The 12,857-nt window shown below is 37.7% G+C and overlaps 1 protein-coding gene across 1 annotated transcript in view; it reads left to right on the top strand.

The window, feature by feature from the left end:
- ERCC6L2 (ERCC excision repair 6 like 2) overlaps positions 1-12,857 on the top strand; it is a 115,506-nt gene that overhangs the window by 26,032 nt on the left and 76,617 nt on the right. Inside the window, exon 3 of the mRNA XM_056126478.1 lies at positions 3,422-3,541. Within this exon, the coding sequence (XP_055982453.1) occupies positions 3,422-3,541 (120 nt within the window). The remainder of the gene's footprint in view (positions 1-3,421; positions 3,542-12,857) is intronic.

The raw sequence follows: 12,857 nt of genomic DNA on the forward strand, positions 1-12,857 counted from the left end.
TACACCTACCCACCACCATATTTCGAATGTTTCCACCCAACCCCAAACCCTGCCCCCAAAGCAGGATCTAAATAATTTATTTTGTATTGCTTGTTGTGAGTAATCCACTAAAAATAATCTACAAAATTTTCTTTAGAGGAAAGTGAAGATTGTTGTATTTCACCCTTGAGCTATTAAGCCCTTACGTAAGAGATTACTAACATGTTCTTATGCGTTGCATACAGATGTGGTGTACTGCTCTTGGTACATCAGTGGTGTAGAGTATGAGGTGTTGCTCTAGGATATTCTAAAATTTTAAATACAGCTAGAGTTGATAGAGCTAGAGTTAAGTTTTTAACTGGATAGTCACTTTGGGGTCCAGAGGCATTATTTTTCTTTGTTGCTCTCTTCCAAGAGATTTGTTTGTGAGTCTCTGGATCATGGCCATTAATGAGCTTACATGCCACTCGAGGCAGTTTCTGATGTGACTGCCAGAATACCAGAAACACAGGGAGATGGGAGGTGGTTACCCATTCCGCATTCCATTTGAGCCTGGAGATTTCAGTCACAAGTCCCACATACCTGGACCTTTCAACAGATTCACTCATGGATGAGGCTCGTCCTGGCCCATGGAGAGCGATAGGTCAGGAGCATAGCAGCAATTGAGTTCTGATGGTTTTCAGCTGCTGCTGCTCTGTTAGAGCGGGGAGGCCCACCCCCTTGTGTGTTGCCTTGGATAAGACAGCCTGGTACGGGGTCCAGAGGTATCTCTATCTGATTATATTATATCTTAACTGATTGGTTGTGGCACACATTTTTTTCATAATTTTCTAGTTTTTACTCCAAACTTCCTTGATTTATCAAAATCCATTAGAGATTGGTACCTTGATTTCCTTTGTGTGACATAAGAACCTAGAATATTGTTACAGCACTGAGCCTGTTCTGACTCATATACATTTTTATATCTTTGTATTCTTTTATTTGATCATAATACAATGATCTCTTTTTATTTGATGTTGGTATAGTTATGTTTTTCTGTATATTGCTCTTTTGTTGGTTTTAATGTTTGCCTTTATCACAGTCTGTAACATTTTTCTGTGACTAAAACCACTCTTTTTTTGTTTTTTTTTTCCTGCTTTTTGAGTCACACCTGGCGATGCACAGGGGTTACTCCTGGTTCTGCACTCAGGAATTACCCCTGGCGGTGCTCAGGGGACCGTATGGGATGCTGGGAATCGAACCCGGGTCAGCCGTGTGCAAGGCAAACGCCCTACCTGCTGTGCTATCATTCCAGCTCCTGAAACCACTCTTTATACATATTTTTATATACTTTTTATTTATTTCTTTCAGTGTGTTTCTTAAGTATCAAAAAAGATCTTCACCTTAATTCTTTTTCTTTTTCTGTGGGGGTAGGGCAGTTGAGTGCTCTGCGTTCAATGATCACCCCTAGCAGTGTTAGGGACATGGTGCCAGGGATTGAACCAGGATACACCATGTGCATAGCAAGCACTTCACTGCCTGGGCTGTCCTTGAGTTCCCGACCATATATTCTTCCTTTGTTATTTTTAGCTAGGCATAAGACTAGGTTGCATTTTTTTTAAATTTTTTATTTCTTTAACATCATGTAAGTATCCTGCTGTTCAGGATTTTCCTTTATGTTTATTTATTTGCCACAGCATAAGTTATTTGCCTAATTGTTGCTTTAAAAGGTAGTTAATTGTACAGATTACCTTCCAGCCCTTCTTTTCTGGCTGCTTTAAAGCTTGAGTTTTTGTTTTTAATCCCAAGTGTTGCCATTTATCTACGCACTCAGAGACTTAATAATTTTCTTTTTTGGTTTTGATGTTCCTAATGGATCCTGGAACCTAAGACTTGCTTTCCAAAATAAGTTATTAATATTTTTATACCACCTATTCAAATAGTTCTGCACCATTAATATTCTTCTAATCTTTAAGATTCAGATTATAGTTATCTGTATCCATATTACATTTTTTAGTATAATTATACATTTTATTTCTCTGAAGTAATGACCAAAGTTTTTCCCTTATACAGATGCTTTGAATATTCATTCTCTATTCCCCAAACAATTCTGATTATATATATTTTGGCTACACTCAAATTTTTGCACAATTTTAATCATTTAAAAACGTTAACTGGTCCAAGTGTATGTAGGTGCCAAACAACTGACGATTGAAATTTTTTTTTGTTTTTTTTTTTTTGCTTTTTGGGTCACACCCATCACACCCAGCGATGCACAGGGGTTACTCCTGGCTCTGCACTCAGGAATCACCCCTGGCGGTGCTCAGGGGACCATATGGGATGCTGGGAATCGAACCCGGGTTGGCTGCATGCAAAGCAAACGCCCTACCCGCAGTGCTATTGCTCCAGCCCCAACGATTGAAATTTGAACTGAAGTTCAATTTATTAATTTTTTGTTCTTCATTATGTAAGTTTATATTTTCTTAGTATCTGTATTTCTCAGTTGAGATTTGTAGAGTAATTTACTCAAAATTATGTGCATAATAATAAGTAATCTTAGCAGGGGCTGGAGCAATAGCACAGCGGTAGGGCGTTTGCCTTGCGCGTGGCAGGCCCAGCCAAGCCAGTTTCGATTCCTCTGCCCCTCTTGGAGAGCCCAGCAAGCTACTGAGAGTATCTCACCAGCTCAGCAAATCCTGGCAAGCTACCGTGGCATATTTGATATGCCAAACACAGTAACAACAAATCTCACAATGGAGACGTTACTGGGCCCGCTTGAGCAAATCGATGAACAATGGGAGGACAGTGCAGTGCTACAGTCCATATTAAAAAAAATATTTTTTATTCCAGTTGTATACTGGATAAAAATAATCGCACAACTTTATAAGCCAAATACTACCCAGTTAAGGAATTTAATTTGTTAAAAATATGTAGGTTGTACTAGTAAAGAATACGAAGCAATACCTTCCATGGATCAAAACATAAAATGGTAATAACTGATGTAATTGAAAAAGATTTCAATGATTTGGTAGACTTTTATCATCACAAAAATGTCAATGTGACTGGGCCAAAGAGTTAGTACAGTGGATGGGTTACTTTCCTTGCATGTGAGCATTCCTTGTTCAATTCCTACCACCCCATGTGGTCTCCTGAGCCGAGAGCCAGTAGTAACCCCTGAGCACTGCCAGGTGTAGCCCCAAAATAAAAAATAAAATTTACATGAAATAATTCACATATATATGTCAATGTCAGAAAATTTTTAAACTGCATTCAAGGGTAACACACAAATATAATCCTTTTGTTACAAATTAAAATAACAAATGATAGTGTAATGTTTCCTCCATGACAAATTAATTTAGACATTTTAATTATTACTATTTTGTAGTTTAATGTAAGCAATTTAAGTTTGCCCATCATGAAATATCACACAGAGCAACATTGAAGATGTTTCCTTTTTACCCAGGTCATTTCATTTTTGGCTGCAGTTTTGCATAAAAAAGGAACTCGTGAAGATATTGAAAATAACATGCCAGAGTTTTTACTACGAAGTATGAAAAAGGAACCCTCTTCTACAGCAAAGAAGGTAGGATATTTGGAACTATACCAAGTATTAAATGAATTTCGAAAAGTATATAGAAATCTTTAGCCATAAAAGTAAAAAATGTAGTAAAAGAAGAATTTAAAGATACTACTAAAGTATTTGTTTAATTGTCCTAAGTTTTTTTTTTATTTTGTTCTTGGGCCAGACCTGGCTGTGTTCACTACTGGCTCTGGCCGGGTTAATCCTGGCAGTGGGTGCTTGAGGGAACATATGTGGTATGAGGGACCAGCCATGTACAAGGCAGGTCTAATTTTTGAGTTAAAAAGTGATTGAGATAAAATTAACAAATATACCATTTTAACTCATTTAAAGTGTGTGACTCAGTCCAACTGACTATATTCATGAAGTGTGACATCCCTAGTACCTAAAACTGTTAGCTTCATCCTTGTAACCCTCTCCTTATCCTTTGCTCTATTTCTGTTTCTGTTTCATTCACTACAGATTTTATGGGCATAATTTTCAGAAGATTTTTAATTTCATTAAGTTCATTGAAGCTTATATTTTTATATAAAATTGGGACAGTTGCAGATATTTACATAAGATGCATCATTAATATTTGAAGTTGTTTAGCAAACTAATACATCCCAAAATATGAATTAAATTCTATTGTTCCTTAGAAGGAACATTGATTTTGTAAGCTGAACTTTTAATGCTGTTTGTATGTATTTATATTTGTCATTCTTCTTAGTGGCTTTTAATGCTATTTGTGTATATATATATGTACATATATATTATATGTAGTTTTTTTGTAAATGTTTATAAATATCATATACCTATCTTTACAAAAGAAAAAAAGAGAGTAACTTTTTACAAGTTTTAAAAGGAGTCATTTGCCTGGTCCCAGGAAACTGAGCATGGCCATTGGTATCAGGGGTCGTACTTTTCTCCAGGATTGTCATTTTGCCCACCAAGTCAGGAATCTCCCATCCTCTCAAAGAGGATGACCACTCAGCTACTCTCCAGGCTGCACATTTCTTTGCTTCTTTATAACTCATGGTAAACATACAAAGACATCCTGACTGTAGCCACCGAACCATTCAACAGCATACAAGATACAACACCAGACTATAAAGGTCACCATGGGAAAGCAACACAGAACTCACCAAATATAGTGAGTGAAGATGCTATCCCAGAAGTCTCTACAAGTAATAGTGAGCTATATAACATCTCTGATAAGGAATGTAAACAGAAATTGTTGAGGATGTATAAGTAGTTCAAAAACACAGTGAAATAGATTTCCAGTAAAACACAAGAGGGTATGAGAGCAGAAATGAGGAAAATGACAGAGCTGAGAAACAGCAAAAGATGGAAAAGATACCTCAAAATAAACCAACGGGTGACAAAAGAACATGGGGATGAATGCAGGAGGAACAGCATGAGAATCATTGGTGTCACAGAGGGCAGGAAGACAACTCTGATAAAGAAGCAACAGTCAAAGTCATCATTGCTGAGAAGTTTCCAGAGCTGAAGAGTGCAGATCCAGGAGGTCTGAAGGGTACCAGCTAAAAAGAATTCAAATAAAATTATTCCCGAGACACATCCCAACCAGAAAGATGAGAACCATAGATAGAGACAGAAAGCTGAAAACAGCAAGATCAAAGAAGAAAATTATATATAAAGTAGCATCATTAAGTTATGCAGCATACTAATCAAATGAATCCCTCTGGGCCTGAAAACAGTGGTGGGATATAGTGAACAAACTTAATGAAGTGAATCCTTCTTAAAGAATACTTAACTCAGCTAGACTATCATTCAGATTTGAAGGAACAATACACACTTCACAGAGAAACAACTCATACACTTCATAGGTTCAGAACCATTGTTATACAAAGAATTTAACAGGCTACTTTAAGACAAGACAAGCCCCAAAAGCATGCCAAACTCTTGACAAAAAGATGGCAAAAAAACTTAATAATCTCAAAGTTAATGGACTAACTGCACCAATTAAGAGACACAGAGTGGCAGAATAGATTTGACAATTGAACCCAACATTCTTTTGCATGCAAGGAACACATATGAACAGTTAGAGCAAATGCAATCTCAAAGTCAAAGGTTGGAAGACAATTCTTCAAGGTAAAACCTCCTCAGAAAATGACAAACTTCAGAATGAAGATTATAAGATACAGTGAAGGTCATTTCTTAATGATCAGCATCATTTCTTAATCATCAGTGGATCTGTATATCAAGGGGAACTCAAGCTCATAGACATATATGCACCTAATGACCTAATGAGGGACAAGCAAAATACTTAAAACAACTGCTATTAGACTTGAGGAAAGACAACACAACTGTTGTGATAACAACACAATAGTAGTTTGAGATTTCAACACTGCTTTGTCACCTCTTTAGATCCACTAGACTAAAGCTCAGCAAGAAAATACTTTGAGGGAAGAAGTGGAAGAGAGGGGGTTAGTATACATAAATGCATACAGACGTACGTACATATGTACGTTATGTATATATACTATATATTATGTATATCTATATATCACTGTAGCACTGTCCTCCCATTGTTCATCGATTTGCTTGAGCGGGCCCAATAACATTGTGAGACTTGTTACTGTGTTTGGCATAACAAATACGTCACGGGTAGCTTGCCAGGCTTTGCCATGCGGGAGAGATACTCTTGGTAGCTTGCCGGGCTCTAGAGAGGGACGGAGGAATCGAACTCGGGTCGGCCATGTCAGCAGCGTGCAAGGCAAATGCCCTACCTGCTATGCTATCGCTCCAGCTCATCTATTTATATCTATATATAAATAAATATACATATATATATGTGACCTTGTATTCTCGAAAGTCTGAATGCATTCTTCTCCACTGCACATAGGACATTCTCCAAGATAGGCCACATGCTGGGACACAAAGCATACCTCTACTAAGAGCATAGATCATTATCAACTATTTTCTCAGATCATGATGCACTAAGAGTAGAAGTTAATCACAAACAGAAATGGAGGAGCAACTCAGACACCTGGAAATTAAATAACTTGTTACTGAACAACCAGTGGTTCAGAGAGGAAGTCAAAAAGGAACTTAAAAGATTAATGGAAACAAATTAAAAGGAAGACACTACCTACCAGAATTTGTGAGATGCGCAATGGATAACGCGTCTGACAGCAAAAACAGTGTTAAAAGTTTATTCTATGCAAGTATTCATGAAAAAGGAAGAAAGCGCCCACATAAGTAATTTGATTGTACAACTCAAGAAACTGGAAAATGGCCAACAAAAGAAACCCTAACCAGCCAGGAGGCAGAAAATAAAAAAACTTAGAGCAGAAATTGATGATCTCGAATCCCTAGAAAGCAATCTGAAAGATTAATGAAACCAAGAGCTGCTTCTTTGAAAAAATAAACAAGATAAATAAACCAGTAGCAAGACTCAGAGTAAGAGACAGACAAAACCCTTAGAAACCGAATTAGAAATGAAATAGGGGACATCACAACATACACCATAGAAATTCAAAGAATCATCAAAGATTACTTTAGAGTCTTTATGCCATGGAACGAGAGAACCCTGAAGAAATGTGTGAATTCCTAGATTCCTATATCCTCCCAAGACTGATCCAAGATGATTTTGGAATACCTGAACAAATTGTCACTATCAAGGAAATTGGAATGATAATCAAAAGCCTTCCCCCCAACAAAAATCCCAGACATAGATAATTCACTAGTGAGTTGCTTCAAACCTTTAAAGAGGACGTTCTGCTAGTCATTTCAGGCTCATAAAGGAAATTAAGCAAACAAAAATATTCCCTAACAGTTTCTATGAAATAATCATTGCCCTACTATTAAAAGCAGACAAAAACAAAAACAGAGAATCACTAGCCAATATCCTTGGTGAGCACAGATGCAAAGATCCTCAACAAAATCATAAGCAAATAAAATCCAATAGATCATCAAAAAGATCATACTCCACGACCAGTAAAATCCTGGAAATGCAAGATGGTTTAACATATACAAGTCAATCAACATAATGCATGATATAAATAAAAGAAAAAATAGAAACTATATGCTTGTATCAATAGATGCAAAGAAAGTATTTGATAAGCTCCAGCACCCATTCATAACTAAAACTCAACAAAATGTGAATTGAGGAACTTTCCTCAGTATAGTCACGGCCGTCTGCCACATTCCACAACAAACACTATAATCAGTGGGCAAAAACTAAAAGACTTCCCTCTAAGATAAGGCACAGAACAACATTTCTAGTGTTGCCACTTCTATTCAGTATAGTTCTGGAAGTACTTGCTATAGCAGTTAGGCAAGGAAAAGATATCAAGGACATTCAGATAAGAAAGGAAGAAGTCAAGCTCTGACAATTTGTAGATGACATGATACTATACTTAGAAATCCTAAAGACACTTCAGAAAGCTCCTGAAAACAATAGATTTATATGACAGTTTATAAAAATTAATATGCAAAAGTCCATTATTTGCATAAAAGAAAGCCATTCTTTCTTTTATGCAAATAATGAAATAGAAGAAATATTTTTTAAAAAAAGTTCCATTCACAGTTCTGCCTCAGAAAATCATGTACCTTGAAATCAGCTTAATTAAAGAGGTGAAGGATCTGTACAAAGAAAATTATAAAACTAGTTCAAAAATAAAAAAGAGGACATGAAGAAATAGAAACAGATTTGTTGCTCATGGATTGGGAGGATTGGTATCATTAAAATGTCAATACTCCCCAAGGCATCATACAGACTCAATGCAGTCCCTATAAGGGTACTCATTTTTAGAAGGAATAGATCAAACATTTTAAAATTCATATGGAACAATTACCCCAACCCTCCCCTAGCTAACATAGTCCTTGGGGAAAAAAGATGGGAGTCACTTTCTCCAGCTTCAAATTGTACTACAAAGTAGTAGTAACTAAAACAGCTTGATATTGGAATAAGGACAGACTCACACACCAGTAGAATAAAGTTGAGTATCCCGACACAAACTGTCTAATGTATTATCAATTAATCTTTGATAAGGGAGCAAGAAATATGACATGGAGCAAGGAAAGCCTCTTCAACAAGTGGTGCTGGAAAAACTGAATAGCTATATGAAAAAAAAAAAGGACTCAGACCTCTATCTAACACCATGCAAAAGAGTAAGATCAAAATGGATTAAAGACATTCACATCAGATCCAATTCCATAAGGTACATGGAAGAAAATGTAGGTAAAACCCTTCATCATGTTGAAGACAAAGGTAACTTCAAAGATGAGGCACCAATGACCAAGCAAGTAGAAGCAAGATTAACAAATGGGACTGCATTAAACTAAGAAGCTTCCACACCTCAAAAGAAACAGTGACAGGTTACAAAGACAGTCTATGGATTGGGAAAGGTTATTCACCCATTGCCCTTCTGATTAGGAGTTAACATAAAAAATGTACAAGATACTGGTAGAAATTTACAAGAAAAAATGCATTCAATATCATCAAAAAATGGGGTGAAAAAATTAACAGAAACTTCCTCAAAGAAGAAATTTAAATGGCCAAAAGGCACATGAAAACATACTCTTTAGGGCTGGAGCGATAGCGCAGCGGGTAGGGGCTTGCAAGTGTCCAACATGGCCGACCCAAGTTTGATTCCTCCACCTCTCTCGGAGAGCCCCGCAAGCTACCGAGAGTATCTCGCCCGCACGGCAGAGCCTGGCAAGCTACCCGTGACGTATTTGATATGCCAAACACAGTAACAACAAGTCTCACGATGGAGAAGTAACTGGGCCTGCTCGAGCAAATCGATGAACAACGGGAGGACAGTGACAGTGACAGTGACAATATCACTAATCATCAGGGAGATCAAAACGACAGTGAAATAATCATCTCACACCACAGGGACTGGCCCACATCCAAAAGAAGAACAACCAGTGCTGGTGTGGATGTTGGAAAAAAGGGTCTCTCCTTGATTGTTGCTGGGGAATGCTGACTGGTCCAGCCTTTTTGGAAAACAATATGGACATTCCTCAAAAAACTAGAAATTCAGCTCCCATTTGACCCATTAATACCACTTCTGGGAATATGTCCTGGGGCCTAAAAACACACAGCAGAAACACAATCTGCCTTCCAATGTTATTGCAGCACTGTTCACAACAACGTGGAAACAACCCGAGTGCCTGAGAACAGAGGAATGAATAAAGAAACCATGGCATATCTATATAATGGAATACTATGCAGTCGTTAGGCAAAATGAAGTTATGAGAATTATTTATACTTGGAGGGACATGGAGAGTTTCATTCTGAGTTCTGTCAGACAGCAGAAAAGTGACAAAGAGAATGATGCATTCATTTGCAGGATATACAAAAAGAAACCAGAGAATGTGAATAAAACCCAATGACAGTGGAAAGAAGGGCCAGGAGTATTGGTCCATGGTCTGAAGTTTACCGCAAATGGGGAGCTGGAGTGCAGTTAGGACAGAGAAGGGATCACTGTGTCAGAGATCATTAGAAATGATCACTGGACAGAAACTGAGTGCTGAAAGGAGATAAACTGATGTGCATGGTACCTTTTCAGTACCAGTATTGCAAACCACTGTGCCTGAAAGGAAAATGGGAGGAGGAGAAGGAAAAGAAAAGTGCCTGTCATAGCAGCAGGCTGGGGAGAGGGAGGGAAGCTGGTGGCAATAATGTGCACTGGTGAAAGCATGAGTGTTGGAACATTGTAGAACTGAAACTCAGTCATGAACAACTTCGTTACTGTGTTTCAATAAAATATTTAAAAAATGATAAAACAAGTCCTTTAGGTATCTGTAAAAGATTTCTTGAGAAATCAGGCTATTGTTCGTCACTAACAGCATTCTAGTATAAATATTTGAAGTTTTTAACTTAATGCTTTATAATCATTCAAAATTTTATTTTTAGTATTATGCATGTATTCAATTTAGTTTGATACTAAAACTAGGCATTATGATCGTTAATTTTTTTTTCTTTTTCAGTCTTAAAGAGTTCAAAGACAGATTTTAACCTTGTATTCAGTTGTATTTTAGTTCTTAATGTCAGTGCAGATTTATATATCTCTTATATGTCTGGTGATAATTAGATTGAGAAAAGAGGGAAATTAATACACTACATTTAAATTTAATGAAATATTAAAAATAATTTGGTAATCACAAGAATGAAAGAACTAAAGAAATGTTCATGTAATAATGTTATGAATGTGCAGATAATAATCATCTTTTCTCTCTTTGGTTCTTTTCCTTTACCTCCTCTGTTCCTTTTCAGTCTCATTACTATAAGTGAAGCAGACTACTGTTGCTAGGTTCACCTACTTTGAAGCACAAGATTGACAGAATTGGTTCCTTGTAGTTCATTATTTTATTATTCAGCATTTTGCAACCTTACTGAATTTATCCTAACAGTTTTTATTGGTGTATTTAGGGCTAATAGCTTATCTTCTGTGTACAGAAACATTTTTCCCCGTTTTTTGGATGACAGTTTGCTGTGTTCAGTGCTGGCTGTTGGTCCTGAGCTCAGGGATCACTCTTGGTGGGACAGAGACTGAATATGGTGCTGGAGACTGAACTTAGGTCAGACGAATGCAAGGCGAATGCCCTACGCAGTGGACTATCCAACAACAGTCCAACAACAGTCCAAGGTCTGTTGTCGTCGGATACTGCCCTTTCTTTTACTTTGTTTCTTTATTATATATCACATATGAGATAGATTATTGGTATTTTTCCTTCTTTTCCTGACTGGTCACATTTAAATTGATTTTCTCTACTTCCATCCACATTGTATCAAAATACAGCATTTCATCTTATACTGAGTAGTACTGTATTGTGTGTGTATGTGTACCACACTGGCGTGATAGCACAGTGGTGTTTGCGTTGCACGCGGCCGACCTGGGTTTGATTCCTCCATTCCTATCAGAGAGCCTGGCAAGCTACCAAGAGTATCCCGCCCACATAGGAGAGCCTGACAAGCTCCCCGTGGAGTATTCGATATGCCAAAAACAGTAACAACAAGTCTCACAATGGAGATGTTAGTGGTGCCCATACGAGCAAATCAATGAACAATGGGAGGACAGTGCTATACATACCACCACCACTTCTTTATCCACTCATTTCTCATTGAAAATTTTTGTTGTTTACTTATCTTGGTTATTATAAATAATGCTGCAAAGAACATAGATGTGCATGTATCTTTTTGAGTCTTGTTTTTTGTGTTCTTGTGCGTGTGAAGGCATCGAAGTACTATGTCTTAATGGAAGTTACATTTTTTATTCTCTGAGAAGTCTTAATACTGTGTATTTACTAAAGGGCAGTGGCTCTCTCTCTCTCTCTCTCTCTCTCTCTCTCTCTCTCTCTCTCTCTCTCTCTCTCTCTCTCCATCCATGTTCAGTAGTCTCAGGCTGCTTCCCCCACCCCAGAGAGGCTAACAAAGGAAGGAAAGAGGGCCAGACTGGTTGATGTCAGTTGCAGTTAATTCCAATCTCGTCCCATTTCTCTTCCTCAACCCCTTCACTGATGCCCCTCATCCTCTCTTGGATCCTGCTCCTTCACACTTCTCCTTCCTGCTTCTGCCTACTGCTTCTACTTCATGCTTCTTCTGGATCTCCCCTTAAATCTCCTTTTGACTCCCTCAGCCCACTCTTACAGTCTTAGTTAAATCTCAGAGCATGAGGGGTCGGGGTAATAATTACACATAAATGTGGTCATAAATCCACAGAGCTAAAGTTCTTCCCTCAGGGGAAGCTTCTTCTAAGACAAATTCTTATCCAGCAAGACAACTTCCCAAGACTGAAATTCCAATTATGGGTGTGGTTCTCCTTTCCTTAGTCCAACAAACATACATTCATAATATTAGTCATTTTGTATGGATACAGATACATTAAGCTTATAGAATTGCTCTCCTCAGGCCATCTCCCTGTAGATCTCGGACTACAGTGCTCAGACCAGATTAGTCTTTCCTAACCCTAGCAGGGTCCTAATCTCTTTGTTACCTTTTGGATCATAACAGTATTTGTCCATGACCATGCTCTTAACTTACAGTTGAGTACTGTGACACTTTCTCCTGGCACATTTTGGTGCCAGGGTAGTTCACAGCTTGCCCTGGGGGATCCATTCAGTCCTTCGTTGGGATCCTGCTTTTAGGAAGTAAGGGCAACTGAGGCTTAAGTCAAGAAAGGAGATGTCCCGGAGTGAATATTATTCGGAGTCAATTAACTCCCAAGTTACAAAAGCATCATATTAATTGTCTTCCTCTGTCTATACAAAAAGGACATTGCTTTAAAGTAAACTATGCAAAAGACGTAAGGAAAGGAGAGAGGCAATATTTCATTCATAAATATAAAATTGGAGCAATAGCACA

Source organism: Sorex fumeus, unplaced genomic scaffold (genome assembly GCF_029834395.1).
Source record: "Sorex fumeus unplaced genomic scaffold, SorFum_2.1 ptg000063l, whole genome shotgun sequence".
In the NCBI taxonomy this organism is placed as follows: Eukaryota; Metazoa; Chordata; class Mammalia; order Eulipotyphla; family Soricidae; genus Sorex; species Sorex fumeus.